Genomic DNA, 16,473 nt, shown 5'->3' with positions numbered 1-16,473 from the left:
GGCTCTGGTACAGATTGTCTTCACCCCTATTCAGCAACTGCCTGTACAACTTCTGGCAGTGCACATGGCCAGGCTGTCTGACTGGCCCCATTTACCCTCCCTGCCCAGACTGGTTTCTCTCTGAAGGTGAGGGGTGTTGCACTGAGCCCAGAGGGATCCCTGCAGCCTCCCCTGTATTCAGGCTCCAAGGCACAGGAGTTCCCCTCCCACAAAGGTTTCCCTCTTCTGTTCATCTCACCTGCAGATTCATGTTGTTCTGCGGAACCCTTGGAGTAACTGATATGTTGGTTTGGACATACTTCAAATTACAGCTCTCCAAAATCAGCCAAAGGTTCTGTGTGCACAGCATTGTGCAGAGCTCAACACCAGCAGCACAATTAGCTCATTTACCAACAAGGCAACCAGCACAACCTTTAGATGTGACTCACAGCAAAAGCTCACCTGGCTGTTTGGATCTCCAAGTAAGTTACATATATGTGGCACTATCTTACTCAGTGTTAAACTCTGAGCTCCAGATCTGGGAATAAAGAAGAAGAAGCACCATTATGGATCAGAGCAGGCTCATGTACACAACACAGGTTTGCAGAAGGTTCTGACTTACGCATTGAGTGTTGCAATAAGGCAGAGGCAAATCCCTTCTCTTGTCCGAAAATTCTTGTGTTTGAATCCTCCTAGCATCCTGTCCCACACGTACTGTGGAAGACAGGAAACAGAAAAAAAATGAGATTGGATAAGAAACAGATTGTGTCTTCCAGCAGACATATACCACACCACCTCTGGAGCTCAAATATAAGCATTACACCCATCCAAGCAGAACAGGACAAAAAGGAGCAAGATACTTGTAGATCTGGCTAATTCTTTGTTTTGTGCTGACTTCACAGTAACACCCCGCTACCTAAAACAATACTCATACTTACAGAAAGCAAGTACCTTCCAAAAACCTGGAACAATAACTCTTGACATATACCCATTATATCCTTGGGAAATCCACTGACACACTCCCATGTGGAACCTGTCAGGCAACAGCCTTCCCAAGTGAAGTAAACATAACAAGGTTTAGGGAAATTAAGCCATTTCAGACAAAAAAAAATGGCAGAGAAAACCTTTTGAAAGAAAAAAGGTTTCCTTTTTTCACACAGCTAACCATTCATGTTGTGGACTGCTGAACATACCTGAGGGTTAGCAGCTTGTTCCATGATTTTCAGCAGCAAGGTCTGATCCTGCTCCCTCACTGAATCCTTAGAATCTCCCAGCCTATCAAGTAAACTTGGCAGCACTAAGGAAAGAAAACAGGAACATTCAAATAGCTCAGGAAAAAACTGTAACAGTGGCAGAGCCCCTCTGGTCTCCCCCCAAAGCCCAATGGAGGCACTGGCTTGCTGCCCTTCAGCAGAGCACAAAAACCACCACGAGCCTCCCAAGTGCTCTCCTAGGAAGAAAGACAACTCTGAGTTGTCAGCTAGTGCAGGTGCTGGCAGAGTGATGGCAACACTCACACAGAGACCCCTCACCTGTGCCAATCTGGGCCTTGAAGCGATCTTGCAAGCGGGACACCAAAGCAGAGATGATGTCAATCCCCAGGAGAACCACCTGCAAGCACAGAACAGGCAATGAATTAAGAGTGCACTGCAACTGCAATTGCTGCTCAGCGCTAAATTCATGGGTATAAATGTGCAAGGTACACAAACCATGTGTATAAACCATTTCAGTATTTGCTGTCACAGGCATTTCTAATTAATTGCAATTATTACAATTATAATCAGTAAATGGCATGCACTAAGAGTTGCTTAATTATTTACTGGCAGAAATTAAACCAAACACTTTTATGACAGAACTGGAATTCAAAGAAAGACACCTAGTTTGAGAAAAGCTTCCTGACAGGCTGCATATCAGAAAACCTGCTCTGATTAACTAGGCTTACTTACTAAAAAAAGGTGCATCATATACTGAATGTACTGTGTAGCCTGTACATGAAACACTTTGTGAAACTCTACAGATCATAATTGTGCTAGTACGAGACACTTCTCCCTAAGTTTTTGGATAAGCACCAAGGTCAATCACACCTGGAAGTGTTAGGGACAGCCAGGCTTCTGAGGCGGTGCCACCGGGACTGTTCCAACAGAGCCCAGCTCCCTGTACATACACACGGGTGTACATACACACGGGTGTACATACACACAGGTGTACATACACACAGGTGTACATATATACACAAACAACAGGACAGTGGTCATGGCCCCAAGCCCCGGCTCAGGGAGTGTTTGGACAAGGCTCTCGGGCACATATGGGATTGTTGGGGTTGTCTTGTGCAAGAGCCAGGAACTGCAGTTGATGGTCCTTGTGAGTCACTTCCAGCCCAGGATATTCTATGATACTGCCATCCATACATTTATACTCGCGTGCACACACGTGTACGGCTGTACCCGTTGTACACACGCACACACAGGTGTCTGTACAGAGGCCTGGCCGTGCCCGCTGTCCCTCCCTGCAGGGACAGGAGCGCGGTTACCCCGCAGCCGCGCGTTACCGGAGCGCTCACCGCGGCCGCGCCCTGCAGTGCCGCGGCCGCTCGGCAGAGGGCGCGCTCCGTCGCCGCTGCCGTCGCACGGCGGCCCCGCCCTCTATGCAAATCTGCGCCCGGCTGGCGCGGAGAACTCTGGGTAGCGCCGCCGCCGCAGGGCTCGAACCTGGGTCGGAGCCGCCCGGGCGCGCCGGGCCCCGCGCGGTGCGCGCCCCCGAGCCGGGCGTGGGGCAGCGGGCGGGCCGGGGGCGCGCCGCCCCTCGCCGGGATCTAGGGGCGGTTCGCGCTCCCCTACGAGCGGCGCGCCCCAGCGGCCGCCAACCGTCCTTATCTGGGGGTTGCGCGGCTGCTCAATGAGCGTATGGCGAGAGCAGCCCTGCTAACGCCTTGAACAACACAGCGGCGCCCGCTCCGTGCGCGGCGCAATTTTTGGAACCTCGCACCGCGGCGTGTGCGCGGCGCGTTCTGAACAACGCTCACCCCGAGCTCCAACGAGCACCCCGCGGCGCGGGACCCGCGTGGTGCTGCGGCCTCTTGGCACCGCTCCCGTCTCCCGGCACCGCCCCCATCCATCCTCCCTTCCCCCGCCATCAACAGCGCTGCTCCCAACAGAGCCCGTGCGGGGCACCCGCGGTGCCGCTCCGCGCTGAGCCCCGTACGTTACTCGTGCAGCAGCGGTCAGTCCACAGCCCTCAGCCTGTCACAGGGATTCGCTCCAAATTCGGCTCCGGAACACCCAGGGAACTATGCGTGGTGTGGCAGGAGAAACAGCCTACTACTCCATGCCAAGCATTATGTGAAAAAACCTTCCTAAATACAAGCCCCTGGATCCTAGCTTCCCCCAACACACAACTTCACCACCTTCTCCAAAGAGCTCCTGCGGTCTTCTCCCCTCAGAGTAACAGACCCTCCAACACTGTCAATTTTTAATTCAACATCATTTATTCATACACCAAAGGAGAGGTTTCCTCGTGTTTTTATTAAGCTGTGTTTCGTTTTCACATTCATCTCGCACACTGGATTTAATGTACCATCGACAAATGCTCAGCCAGCTGCCCTAAGGCCTATCGCTGCCTGTGTCTGCCAGCTCACTGGGCGCCTCCCGCCTGGGGTCCGGCAGCAGAGCCCCCGCAAGAGGGTGGGCTCCAGATCCTCATCAGTGGAAAGATGCTTTTAGGGAAAGGCAGTGGGACTCTGAGTGCCAGTCACCATTCACAGCTGTCTGATCGGAGTCCCATCACGGCAGCATCCTGCACAGAGATAAGTGTGCTGCCCGCAATTACAGAGATGTGCCCCAGGGATAAATTCGATCCCGGGAGAGGAGGGAATCCATCTCTTCTTCAAACTGCCCGAAAGCCAGGAAGAGTGAGGGGAATTCATCACTTAAACATGAAAGCCAACATATGCACAGTGCAAATATACCCTGCAGTTCACCCCCAGGATAAGGCCAGGAGGATGAGCTAAGCCTTGCGCAACTTTTTGTTGTTGTCCTTATAAATTAACACAATGATTACAATGGTGCTTGGACAGCTTTTGAGGAAACAGCAATTGGGATGAGCAAATGTTACTCCCAACTATGCTAGATTCATTTATCAACCCCAATGTGACACCTGCCTCAGAAGGTCAGAGGCAGAAAGTAGAAATCGTGTTTGGATTGACAGAGTCAACAGATCCGCTACAGACAGATAACAGACAACCTAGGGCACGGCTGGCAAATGCACAAAGAATTAACTGAATGCCAGCCCTGGCTGCATTGCATTCACTGCTGGAACAGTTACTGAAGCTCGGCCTGAATTAACACACACTGAGGTCCAGGAGGAACCTCAGGAGCAGCGATGGGCCCTGTCAGCAGCCATCCCACTGCTGGGATCCCAATGCAGGCTTCTCCCCAGGGAAGCCAGCTGGCGGGCGCAGCTCCACACCAAGGCACAGGAAGGGCAGCTCTCCATCCGAAATTCCAGATAATGCTGCAATGCTGATAACTACAGAGCTATTCCAGGCCTTTACATCAGCACAGATCCTTTAGCCTCCTATTTACACGGGCCCCCAAAAGAATGATCTCAGAATCAGAGAGTGACAGTCCTCGGCCTGAGGGTCTGCCTCTGCTCATTTGACTCCTGAGGCTCCCCAAGACAGTCAATAAAGCAAGTTGTGCCACCCAGTATTCAGCTCATTTGGCATCTGCTGCTGCTTTGTCTTGTCTCAGAGTACCTTCTGTAGGCGCCAAGGGCTGTCAGCAAACCCTTCTCCTGCCTCTCCCCAACTGCCAGGTCATCTCTCCCAGTAAAGAAGTCTCTTGTTAGTTCCCAGGAAGCAACACAGCCTTTCCCAATACAGACAGTACTTTTTTCCAGAGGTCAACAAAAACAACTCAAAGCATCTGTCCTTTAATATCTGGGTGGTGTTGAAAGACTTGCAGGCAGCTCCCCATATCAGAGAGCAAACAGCCCACCGTCATCTGTTCCAGCAGTACATGGTCACCAAGCATGGCAGACAAATCCATCCAGTTTAAAACAAGACACACCTAAACACAATCCCATAAAAGGGTAAAGAAGCTGCACAATCCAGCAACATCTGATTGAGCACAAAGAAACCAGAGTGAATCAGCTCCAGGCTACCCCGATGGCCTGGACAAACTGAGGGGGGGAGACAAGCCCTTCCCTCCACTCAGCACACCATGCCACAGCAGGGACGTGGTAGTGCCTGTAGGAACCTTCATCCCCCTCTCTTTGCAGGGAAGCAGCAGTAGACTGAGCAGTACATCCCCACAAAGTCACTGCACTCTGCTGACTCTGCAAAGTCACTGCCTCCTGCTGAACCTTCCACTCCTGGCAGCTTGGGACCTAAATGGGAAAGCTGGAGAGAGCTGCTACAGCAGCTGTGACACCAGCTTGCTTCATGCTGGTTCAACATGCTGATTGCCACCACTGGTGACACAGCTTAGCTAGTTCACTTTGAATCTGAGAGGTTTTCTTTGGAGAAGGGATGGGAAATGGAAGACAAGACTACTAAAGCTCAATATGAAAAAAAAAAGAATTAAAGAATTGTAAGAGTATTCAACTAGGGGTTTTTTTTACAGTTTTACAGTTACTTAGATAATCCTTTGGATTCATAAGCAAAAACATGGAGAAGTGCTTGCATACTTTGAGTAAAGTTAATATACTTCTGAAAAAAGTGTAACACAGATTACACACTGGGAAGTCCAATGCAAGCATTGATGGCTCACGTCACTGCTGATCTTATCAGTGCTGATCAGTCAGAGAGGGAGCAGTTCCAATTCCTTGTGACATGAAACATCTACCACAACTGAACTGGGCACTCAAGACCAAGCTGAAGTTAGATGATACTGGTAAATTTAGTTTTGAAGTCAAGTATTTTGGGTCAGCACAGCAGTAACCAGTCTTGTCAGAAAAAGCTGGAATCAGCTTCTGAAATGCTGACTGCTTTATCCCACCTGCACACAACTATAACCACATCCACCCTGGAACAGTCCATCTCCTTCTGCCATTCCAACAGTTAACATTTCATTTTCCAAGGCAGCACCACATCTGCACTGGAAGCATGAGTCCATATCCTCAGCCCAACAATCCTCACACAGACACAGATGCTAAGTTTTTTTGTACAACACAATTTGCAAAACCAACACCAGCAAACAAAAAGGCAGCAACAGTAGCACAACTGGTTTTACCAGCATGACTACAAGCTATGGTCAAAGAGCTGAACGGGGGAAAACTTTAAATATATATTCTTGGGTTCTTTCTCTAGATTGATGAGATACCATCCATTCTGTTGCAGACATCACCTTTAAAATCCTCAAATTCCCTGATGGAATTAGGTGAACCAAAGCACCTAATGAAACCACTAGCACTTGTAAAATAAACACAAACCTGGTTATTAAAAGTTCTTCTTCATTTACAAGCCTGGTAACAGGTGAGCAGCTCAGTAAAAAATGCATAGTTCTACAGTGAAAGAAATTCCAGGTGAACTAAGGTCATTTAAATGTTGGGAGACATTAAGAAAAGGTTGTCAGAAATGATCGCTACAGAGATGTATTTTTACCACTACTGCTAGGACACAAGGGCACCTTTCCTGTGCAAAAGCAAAAAATGCCAGTGACTATCTTCTGGATCCAGTAAAAAAAGCTAACAAAAGCCCCTCAGTTGTCTCTTGATCTAAAAGCTAGAGATTTGGTACAACACATGAGAAATTCAAAGCAATTTAAAGAAAATGCACCACAGAGAAAAAAAATTATCATTACAAAAATTCCAGAAGAGCTGACAAGTATGCCCCAGGTGAAAGACTTGGTCCAAGTCAGCCCTCAATCACAGTGCTCCCTACCCTGCTTCTGCTCAGGGGAACTGAAGGGAGGAGTTCCAAAGAATAAATTCACCCTGTTTTGCCAAGATTCTCAATTGGTCCTTGAGTGGTTGTGTATGATGAGGAGCAGCCACTGGGGCTTTCTCCAAAGGTCATGGAGGGAAGCACAAGTTGCAGAGTCACCGCTGTGGAGTACAGGAGGCTTTTCTACCCTGAGCAAGGTCAAAGCTCCAGACAGCACAGCAGGTAAATCACCACTGACACAAAATACAGTCTGCTAAGTCTCCAGGGAAGCAGCACTCATGGTAGTACAACAGGAGACTTTGCAGTTGAAAGCAGAGTTACAGCTTACTACACATCTCAATACTTTCACATCTTAATTACCCCAAACACTGCTGGAAAACCAGCAGCAGCACCATTGTTTCAGAAAGGTGGTCCTGCTTATGCAGCACCTTACAACTATGGATACTCAATGCTTAGTATGAAATGACATCAAAACAAAACACCTGCACTGCCAACTGCTATTGTCTTTGGTTCCTCACCACACAACAGTTAAATATCTTAGTCACAAACATTGCCACTATTCCTTACATTTCCATTGCCCCCAGCTGAGCATTTACACTTACAGCCAGGTCCTCAGCCAGGAAGGAAACATTAATATAACTCTGTGAGCACAGATGAGATCTTGCCCAGGGATCATCTTGGGATCAGGACCACTACTTCCCTGCAGCTTTGGTAACTAGATGTATCCCAGAGCTCAAGGCATAATGAAGCCTCATACAATAAAACTTCATTGTATGAAGCATTCCTTTTGCTACAGAAAAGCAAAAAGAATATGGCAAGGAAAATAAAAAGGCCATTGCATTACCCTGTTTAGTTTTTTGTAGGAAAATGGAAAGCCTTTATTATGGCAACTAATCAATTGCCAGCACAGCCATGTGCCTTATAAACAGACCAGGCTGCTTTACCTAATAATATTGCCTTCCCCTCCATTAGCAGCAAAAAGCTGCTACAGTGCACAGAGCAAGTGAGAAATCACACTGGGAATCTGCCTGCAGGCAGAACCATATTAGCTGGAGCACCTCAAAAGCTCCTAGCACAGAAGCACTGACCCCAACTCCATCTCTAACACTACAAGAATAGAAAGGGTCAACACATTTTAAAACTGGAACAGAAGTGTTTCTGAGGGTTAGACAGCATCTGGAAAAAAAACAATGCAACCACACAACCTAGTAGATAATCGCCAACAATCTTCTGCTCCCTTAGGACTCACAAAGCCTAGTAACAACTATGAGGATGTTCAAATATCCAGATACTCCCCTTGATCACTAGTTCCCAAGCTTCTGAATATCTGCACTTCCAGATTACACCATTCAACACCAGCTTTTATGAGGAACAGCAATACTGCAATGCAATTGATGACAAGATGCATGGCCAGCCTCATGAGGAGGGCACCAAAGAGGTGCAGACACAGCAAAGTCCCACCAGCTGTTGGCAATGTGAAAAAAGCTGGGGATCAATCAGGGAGGCAGAGCAGCCACAGTGATGAGGAGTAAGCAGTAGCCGAATTGAGTAGGAAACTTACTAGATGATGACAGCTCTTGCTAGATCGTACCTAATGAAGCTTTGTTCTTGTCTTGTTTGGGAAGAAAAGAACACAGGCAATTAAAAAAAGCAATAGCATTTTCAGTAGCCACAGTCTTTTTAACACTCTGGAAACACCCTAAGACCTAGAGCTTTCACAGCACCTCCCACCCTGCACAGACTGCCTGCTCAGCATGCACCACACTGTCCTACGCCTTTGGAAAGTGTCTCCAGACACAATCAGCAACAGCTTAATGGTACCACAGTGAAGAACTCCATTCAGAAAAGAAGAAAGGTTCAAGATGCCTTTGTCAGCCACAGAAAGATACAAAAGCCCAGGAAAGTGAAGAGATGGGTGCTAGGTAGAGAAAAGGGTGAGAGGTGGGAAGAAGGAATTCCACCGAGGAAGGCATCATCTCAGCCAGAACCCTGCTCAGACTCTTTCTGACCCACTCGGGAGAAAGCCCAGAGGATGACCCTTAAAGGCATGGGTTAAAACACTTCCCAGTCTCACCAACACCAGTAAGGGGTGCAGCTGAGCTACATCTAACCCACATCTACAGCAGCCACAGGATCTAGCACAGCGTGATGCTTCCCACTGCTCTATAAGGTCAGTGAAGACTGAGAGCTACTGCCTAAGCTGTTGGCTACATCAGTTTCTTCCTTTGCCATTCCCTCTTACTTCCTCTCCAAGCTACTCTTAATTGCCGTTTCTCAATTAATGTCAAACAACTTTAAGGGAAAACTTTCTGGGGCTTACCATCAGTGCTATACTCCAGCTAAAACCAGGACCCCAGAAAAGACAGTGCCACAAGAACACAGAAGGGGACAGTCCCAGTGCTGACCTGCTCACTGAGTGTGCCTCTGCAGGTGGAACCAGATCACAGCAGATACGTACCAGTGCCCGTCTGCAAGCTGGGCAGCTGTCAGCATGCACTCTGCTTGAGCTGCTGTGTGATCCTGCAAGGGTCAGGGATGTTTGAGTGAAGTGACACCACTGGCCCAAGCCTAGCACTCAGCAGACGACCTTACACAGCTTTTGGCTCAGCAGCTTCAATCACTCTGTAGACTGTGCATGCCTCTTGCAACTATGTCTTACATCCAGCTCTTAGCACAGTTCTCGATCAAGTCAAGCATAATTTTTAATATTGTTTAACTTTTGGCAATTAGATCTCTTCCAAGACTTTGATCTATCTAGTCTAGGAAACCAATGAAAAAATATTCTGTCCCTGTCCATTTCAAAGTTAATTCTAGCTTAGAGGGTAATGCTTCCCACATGCTTCAGAACCAAACCCCACATGTCACTTAAAACAAAGGAAACAGAAATTATTTAATGTTGATCTCCTCAACTCCTTTTGACCTGTATGTCTTTCCCTTTGCCTTTTTGGCTGTCATCATTGAGATCTGGAGCAACAGCTGATGCATCACTGTGAGCTCTCACAAGAGAATAAAACATCTGTTTTCCTGCCTCAGACTGAAAACAGATGCCTTTTTAGTTGCATCCAACAGATACTCAATTATATGACAGCATAGTGAAGCACAATGCATCTAAATCAGGGCACACCCTCGGGCCACATGGGCGCCTGGCATGTGGTCAGGAACCCAAAAAGGCTTTGCAATCTCAGGCAGGCTACCTATCCACAAGTATCCAGGGTCTGGGACACCTGCACACATCAAGGCTACTTTTCTTGCCATGGAAATGTCTGCAGAACTGCTCTGGAGCAAACACCACGTGCACAAAGTGCTGTGCAGTCCTACTGCGGCTCAGCAGTGTACTTGGGGCTTTTCTAATAAGATGTCTGAAAAACCCAATTCCAGACAAAAAACACTCCTTATCAACCAGCTCACCTGACAATCCAGATTGGAAAGAGGGGATAGTGGTCACCATGGGACAGCTCTTCAACAAAACCTGCCTGGAGAGATTTTTCTGGCTACTGTAGTCATGTTGGCAACTCACTGCTATGAAAAACTCCTGCAAATGGCACCTGGGGAAGCCCAGCCACAGCAGAGCGAGAAGAACAGCTCAGCAATCATTGGTTCAAGATTCAACTTGGGACACATGGATGGGCTGACATTGGTAAGACAGCTCAAGCAGTGCCTGTTCCATGTCTGCTTCTGTGGCTGAAGCAATCCAGTCTCCAGACCTGTTCAGCTGCAAGCATTTTACAAAAAAAAAAAAAAAAAACAAAACAAAAAAAAAAAAACCAAACCCACAAACAAAAACCAAAACAACCGAAAAACCAACAAAAACCAATTAAGCAAACAACCAAACGTCCACCTCCCAACAAATCAAAACCAGAAAAAAAAACCCTCAGCCAAACCAAAACAAAAAAAAAAACACACAAAAAAAAAAAAAACACACAAAAAAAAAAAAAAAACACCCAAACCAACAACCACAAACAAGGGAAGAGAAGGGAATTCTGCATCCTGTACTGCCTGAGGGAAGCCAGCATTTTGCTAAGGGAAAAGAACAAGCCATCTGAGCAGCTGACAGCACAAGTGGAAAACCAATTGGAAAATTATAGGGACAAACCACATACATTCTGGCTTCTATATCCAGCCCTAGAAACACATTTAAACAAGTCAGGCAAATAGCTCCTATCAATGCTCTAGTGCCACAGCTACACAAACAAGCATCCCTCATGTTAAGAAGTTTCCAGAAATTCTTGTGGATTAATACAAGTAAAGTATTAATTAAGTGTTCAACTATATCATTAGTTCTTGGATTAATTATCTTAAACGGAACTCTTTAGAACTGAACTAGATCAGAGGAACAAAAGCTGTAAGTGTAACAGAAGAAGCCACTCAGGGTTCAGCACAGGTACACATAGAGCTGACACCCCGGGGGGAACTCAGCCAGACCAAGCAGGTACCTCCTGGACAGGCTCTACTCACCTTTCACAATGCTTTTACTACATTTTTCTGTCCTTCACAACTCTTATTGTTATTTTCAACATAATAATGGCTAAGCTAAATCAAGTGTTTAAATAACCTTTTTTTTGTGTGTGTGATTTTAGAAGATTGATGCCTTGTTTTATAATTTTGTTGTTTTCTAAGAGGTTTGTTCTCACTGGGCACTTGCTAACAAGATCAGCATTCTTGCTTTCTGCTGAACAGGTTGGAAGCTATGTATACAGCTCCTGAGCTATATACATATATATACACACATACACATATATATACACAGGAGCTTCCTGCTCCTGTAAGGTCAGAAGTGGTTTATTTCCTTTGAGACACCTATTCCAAACTGAAGTATCCCATTAGTATTATTTTTTTGTTTTAAATAAAGCAACAAAACTTTCACACGGATGGGAAAGCATGGTCTTTTAGAACTCCAAAACCTGGTGTCTTGTGGTGAATTCTGAAACAAGACAGACAGAATGCTGGATGTGATAGTGTGCCATTGTTAACCTGACATGAAAAGGATGCCAGACTGCTTCCTCCCATCCCAGTCAGCCTTTCTGCATATTCCAAACTGAGTAAAATGAAACAGTAACTCTTTACTTTTAGCAGAAGAATGGGCCTCATCAATAAATTCAGCTGAGAACTTATTTCCAAAGGCAAATTAGTTCAACACCATCTCCCCTCCACTGCTCAAATTAGATCAGACAGGGCATATTTCTAGAGAAGGTGTTTTGTTGTACTTGATTCTTAAAATATAGGTCTTCAGCTGTAACTGACTTCTACTGTTCATTAAAACCTGCAACACTTTTCTATATTCTAGTTAGAAGCAGCCCTGTCAATCCAAAACCAGGTTTAATGAGCTGTTGTGTCACGACCTGTATGACCCTGCCGACAGACTGTGAAACAGAAAAACTTATTTTATTTTTTTAATCCTTCTCTATGTACAGGAGTATAAGCCAGGCAACATTTTGAAGCTCCCAAAGACTCCAGCTACATCATCTGACCCATGACAATCTCAGACTTCAACAGTGTTTCACAAATTTAATAAAGGATCTGCAACACAGATCAGGGAGCAACATACACACACACTTCAAGTTCAAATACTGCCAGTCATAACAGGAATTGAGTTATTCTTTTCAGCAAAGAAATGGCATTGGGCTTTTGGCTCATTTATCTAGGAGGTTTTAACTTGACATCATCTGATAAAAGTAAAAACTTCAAAGTCACACAGCGATACACTTCAATTACTATTTTTCTATCAGTCTGTCAGTGGCAATGTGATTCAGGAAGGAGAAGGGATTGCTGCTGGCAAGTCTCTTGCCATCTATGGCACAGAGGCTATTTGAGCTGAATTGGAGATTGAGTTTCACAGATAGTAACTATATCAGGTTAGAAAACATAATTTAGAGGATTTAAAATATGACAATGCCCAAGGATAACACAAAAACATAATATGCTTTTGAGATAACACTGCTTGTAGAACAGGTTAGAGATCAAGTAGTTGCTTTTTCTTAAGAACAGACATTGTAAGAGAAATCAAGCAGATAAGTTGCTAAGTCTTCCACAAAATCAACACCACAAACTAATTCAGAAGCAGATGCAGCTATAGTTATGCCTCTTCTTGCCCTTGATCCTTTTCCTTCTGTAGGTTAATAACACTTTCCTGCACCATAGCAAGACAGGAAATACAAGGTAGTGTTTTTCATTAGTTTTCATATCCTCATCTAGAACTACAGAGCATTATTACTATCATAAACTTGTCACACTGAGGTCTAGCAGTACTGTATACTGGAAAAAGGTATTATTTGGCTTCTTCATATACATCTGCCTGCAGTGTTGGGACTTTGCCAGCATGCAGTCCAGTAACAAATGTACTTCAGTCTAAGATCTATAGATGCAGGAAAAAATATCCATGCAGACCTACTCCTTATACTCACATCACCATTTAAAGAGATTTCTCCTCCATCTTTCAAAGGACTGGGAATCTGAGTGTGCACATCTACATTCTGTTCCTTGTCTGCAAATTCATACATCAAAGAAGATGCCACAACCGCAAAGCAACACAGAAACAAAGCACAGACTCTTTATTAACTCTTTCTTTTTAAAAAATCTTCAAGAGATATGTAGGCCCTGCAGTAGTTTCTGCTGTATCTTGACATTTTCATCAACCAAAAGTAAGGAATTTGGATTAGCTGCTAGAGGCCAGATTCTGTCCCATCAGACTAACACAAAACCAGAACCTTGAGCCAGCTGTCTGCATTCACATTCTATCTGTCCAGAAACAGAACAGGGAAATCAGCTGTCACTGCAAATTTCTCTCCTTTTGATGACTTAATTCAGAGTCACCTAAATTAAAGTCACCTAAATTCTATTAGGTAGGGAAAAACATTCCAGAAACAGATTTTTAGCTACTAAGCTACTTAAGTCTACTACAGAGACCACATGCTCTTTAAAGAGTTGCCTAATTATATGCTGACCTTACATGGGCTTTAATGGTTTCTTTAAGTGACTCAAATAATCCAAGATAGTGAAAACTTTATTTTGCAAGACAGCTTAATGCACTTACATTATTTTTCCATAAAATTCTTCTTGATCACTAGATAATTAGGACTAGGAGTCAAGATGCGGCAGCATTAACACCTCCCTTTTACCACTTCTCCCCAGCAAGAAATACAAGGAAAAATACCCATGGAAAGCAATCCCAAATGCTTCCTTAGGAGGGTTTGAGAAGGCATACAACACCAATCAACACCAGCGCTGGTTTTATTGTTCCTTTCATCTGTACAAAGCAGCATGCAGGCAAACAGCACCCTTCCAGCCTACACTGTCTCTGTAAGAACTTGAAGAAATTCTCTGACTTTACAGATAGGAACTGCTGTGCTCCCAGGTGACTCTGAGCACCACAGAGCAGAGTAGTTGTAGCAGAGGTAGGATGGGTCTCCCAAGTCTGCCCTCCGAAGCCTTGGGTCAGGGCCTCTTCCCACACACAGGTGATGTGGGTCTGGCCACAGCTGCCTCACAGCCACACTGAGCAAAGAGCAAGCCCAACACCAGTCATGCTCAGCAGGGAGCTCAGAGACACAGCTCTCTATCCTCATCAAGTTAGAGAAGAGCAGCACAAGTCAAACTAGTTTTCTGCTCGCATAATAGCAGCTCAAGAACTTCTCCTGAGGCGAGCCTAAGAGCCATTGCTGGCTTCTTGCAAGCCCTCATTACAGCAGCACGCTGCAGTGCACGTGAAAGGCACCCTATTCCCCAGGCTGCAAAGTTAACTAGGAATACCAAGAAGAGCTCCACCAAGGAATGGACAAGAGAGACTATGAGCATTAAATAGACAGTCACAAACCAAAGCATCATTAACACCACCCATCACTTCTGCCATGTACATCAGACGACTGTAAGACACTCGGTAAACACGGTGACCACCAAGGGAAACTACAGCCCAGCTCTACTTGTACAGGACATTTCTGCTGCAGCCTCCAAGACTGTTTCTCTTCTCTGCTGTTGCTTTTCAGGCTGTACATGCAAGTTCATCCAGGGGAGACTGATTTGAACCCTCTGTCTCCAAGGGCAAAACTCTCCATGCACAAAGATCAATACTACCTCTTCTACAGGTTCTCTTCCCAGAAATGCCCTTAATTCATATCATCACATTCTTGATCACAGCTGAAGTTCCCAGAGTGACATATCAACATTGTGACCCACTCGTCTGCCACAGCAAGAAAGCCTCACAACGGTGTCTCCTTGGTATGACTGTGGCTGCACTCACCCCATCTGCCAGCATGCTCTTTTCCCTGCCACATGCTGTGCCTTTCTAGAGATTACAAAAACTATCTCTGCCCACGACAATTCCTTTAAAGCTTCATCCCACATCTCCCCCCAGCTCTTTGTTAATGACACTGCTACAGAACTGGAAACCAGAGCAGCTACCATAAAATGGCTAAAGTGTTCTTTAGATCTTCATTAAATAATGAAGATGTTACACCTCCAAGGGCACATGACCCCTCAATGAAAAGGAGGCGTAAGCAAGGCCTTTGCCTTTGAGCACACCTACCTACAGGCAGAGAAGTTCTGTTCTTCTCTGCCCTTCAATTATTTAGCACCTTTCTGGGATGAAAAGAGTGGCGTGTCCTCCCCCCAGAATCCCACCAGATCCAGCAGCACAGACAAAGCTCTGCCAACACACTGCAGAACAAGGCACAAACCACCAGCCTCATTTGGCACACATTAACAATCGTAGTGAAAACCACATTGAAGAGATTTTGCTAGCACAGACACGAACAAAGGTTGTGATCATCTTTTCCCATATCCTCCAGGAGAAGGATAAAGAGAAATCCTCTTACATTAGCTAGAAAGAAAATTAAATATGCAGAGCAGAGGGGCACTGGAGCAGACTAATTTGGGAAACTGTGAAATCTTCAAAGGATGTATTTTAAGCATAGGTTGGATAAATATCTGACAGAAGACATCCGGGTACATTCATTTGTCTTTTGTGAAAAATAAACTGGATTTGACTGTTTCCTGAAGTCCCTGGTATTACAATACCTACAAAGCCTCAAAATTTCCTCCCTTGCCATTAGAAACACAGTATTAGCAATGTAAGTTATTAGTTAGTAAGCATCCTTTATGAACAATAAAAGGCAGAGTGATAGACTCTTATTAGCAATCCTCTGTAGAAATACACTACACTGGCTAATAAAAAGTTACTCCCCACAGTAAGGTTGACACCATGGTTAATCAAACTCTCCAATACTGGCTTAAATCAAGATTAATATACAATCATGAAGTATATAAAGACTACACTGAACCTCAGGCTTCCTCTCCTGTGTCTGACACTCAAACCATATCCATCCTTTCTTCCCCTGCATGATCCTTAGCAAATTCTACACTAATTATGCCAACTTAAACACACACACAAATACAATTTCCTTTTTCACAAAACTTACTTTGAGCCAAGCTTTGAGAAATACGGAGCATATACATCATGAGAGTTCTCAAAATAACATATTAGAGAAGGGCTCACTCAAAGAACATGAAAGAGCTTTCTCCTCACTGCAAGTAAGATGCAAGGAGACATTTAGATTCTATCATGCTGAGCTGCTCCAAGACCCAGTAAAACTCCTCATATTTGTGACATTGATTATTCA

General features: G+C 45.2%; 1 protein-coding gene and 1 non-coding gene across 2 annotated transcripts in view; one reads left to right on the top strand and one right to left on the bottom strand.

Moving 5' to 3' along the window:
• The window catches only part of CLASP1 (cytoplasmic linker associated protein 1), a 167,592-nt gene that overhangs the window by 120,831 nt on the left and 30,288 nt on the right, over nucleotides 1-16,473 (bottom strand). Inside the window, exons 3-6 of the mRNA XM_068195417.1 lie at nucleotides 1,512-1,590; nucleotides 1,173-1,276; nucleotides 602-693; nucleotides 442-517 (exon numbers count right to left, since the gene is read on the bottom strand). Of these exons, the coding sequence (XP_068051518.1) occupies nucleotides 442-517; nucleotides 602-693; nucleotides 1,173-1,276; nucleotides 1,512-1,590 (351 nt within the window). The remainder of the gene's footprint in view (nucleotides 1-441; nucleotides 518-601; nucleotides 694-1,172; nucleotides 1,277-1,511; nucleotides 1,591-16,473) is intronic.
• On the top strand, nucleotides 2,842-2,958 carry LOC137477681 (U4atac minor spliceosomal RNA). The gene has a single exon (XR_011001142.1). It is a non-coding gene; the product is annotated as a U4atac minor spliceosomal RNA (small nuclear RNA).

This window comes from Anomalospiza imberbis, chromosome 7, assembly GCF_031753505.1.
Source record: "Anomalospiza imberbis isolate Cuckoo-Finch-1a 21T00152 chromosome 7, ASM3175350v1, whole genome shotgun sequence".
NCBI classification, from domain to species: domain Eukaryota; kingdom Metazoa; phylum Chordata; class Aves; order Passeriformes; family Viduidae; genus Anomalospiza; species Anomalospiza imberbis.
The sequence above is the reverse complement of the archived record's forward strand: the minus strand, read 5'-3'. Positions and strand labels throughout refer to the sequence as shown.